Consider the following 1001-nt stretch of genomic DNA (forward strand, 5'->3'; position numbering starts at 1 on the left):
GCCATAGAGGACAGTGTATGTATACATGCACTCCCAATATCAGCAGATAAAACATAACTAGTTTCTAGTGGAAACCTTTAGCGAGTGGGGTCCTGTATGACGACTATTTTGAAGGGCCAAATGCCAGAGTGGATTGGGCTTGATACATTGCTGAGGGGAGTATTTGGTTAGACTGGTGATGGGACATCAGTGGCTGAGATGTGTGAGTTTGCTTTCCAACAGCAGCTAGGGAATCCAAGTAGGAAGAGGAGCCAACTAGGTGTGCTTAGGGTCTCCCAGGAAGAATAGCATGAAATAATGTTGTTAAAAGAGTAACATGAATATTCCAAGGTGTGAAAGTGTGTAATCTGATTCAGGACATTGCATTTTAGATTAAATGTCACCAGTACTGGCCTCTTGGTGAAAGTGAAGGAGGTGAAGATGTAATGATGATCACACCAGTTGGGCTCAAGGTAGAGCTAATCAGTGTCAGTCGACACTCACATTACAACTACAGCACCCTCAGGTATTTTGTCTTTATAGTTATGCAGTGTTACCACTAAGCATTTAACTTTTATGAGATCTTTTTCACTTCAATTACTTTTTTATGAAAAAAATTATTCAGTGGAAGATTTTTTTCTCTCTCTTTTGCATTTTATTTCCTTTATTTCTGCAATTTTGTGTTTTATCAAAGCTTCATACCCTAATTTATTTGTGTACTTACATATAGATTAACATATTATTATATAATATTCATTACAGATTAGTGGACATGAACTCAGGTGACAGCCAGCTAATCCTCCATTTCCACTATACAACCTGGCCCGACTTCAGTGTTCCTCAGTCTCCCGAGGCTTTCTACAAGTTCCTAAGTGTCGTCAGAGCGAGTGGTGTCTTAGAACCTGATGTGGGACCAGCTGTGGTCCACTGCTCGGCTGGCATTGGGCGATCAGGAACCTTCTGTCTGGTGGATAGTGTCCTTATGATGGTGAGATGTCACTATGGTATAGACTGTTTCTTCA

At 40.7% G+C, this 1001-nt stretch overlaps 1 protein-coding gene across 1 annotated transcript in view; it reads left to right on the forward strand.

Moving 5' to 3' along the window:
- The window catches only part of LOC119585086 (tyrosine-protein phosphatase non-receptor type 2-like), a gene marked incomplete in the record, with an annotated part of 74581 nt that overhangs the window by 60495 nt on the left and 13085 nt on the right, over positions 1-1001 (forward strand). Inside the window, 2 exon segments of the mRNA XM_037933706.1 lie at positions 372-505; positions 742-967. Coding sequence (XP_037789634.1) covers positions 372-505; positions 742-967 — 360 coding nt within the window.

This window comes from Penaeus monodon, chromosome 19 (genome assembly GCF_015228065.2).
Source record: "Penaeus monodon isolate SGIC_2016 chromosome 19, NSTDA_Pmon_1, whole genome shotgun sequence".
Lineage (NCBI taxonomy): Eukaryota > Metazoa > Arthropoda > Malacostraca > Decapoda > Penaeidae > Penaeus > Penaeus monodon.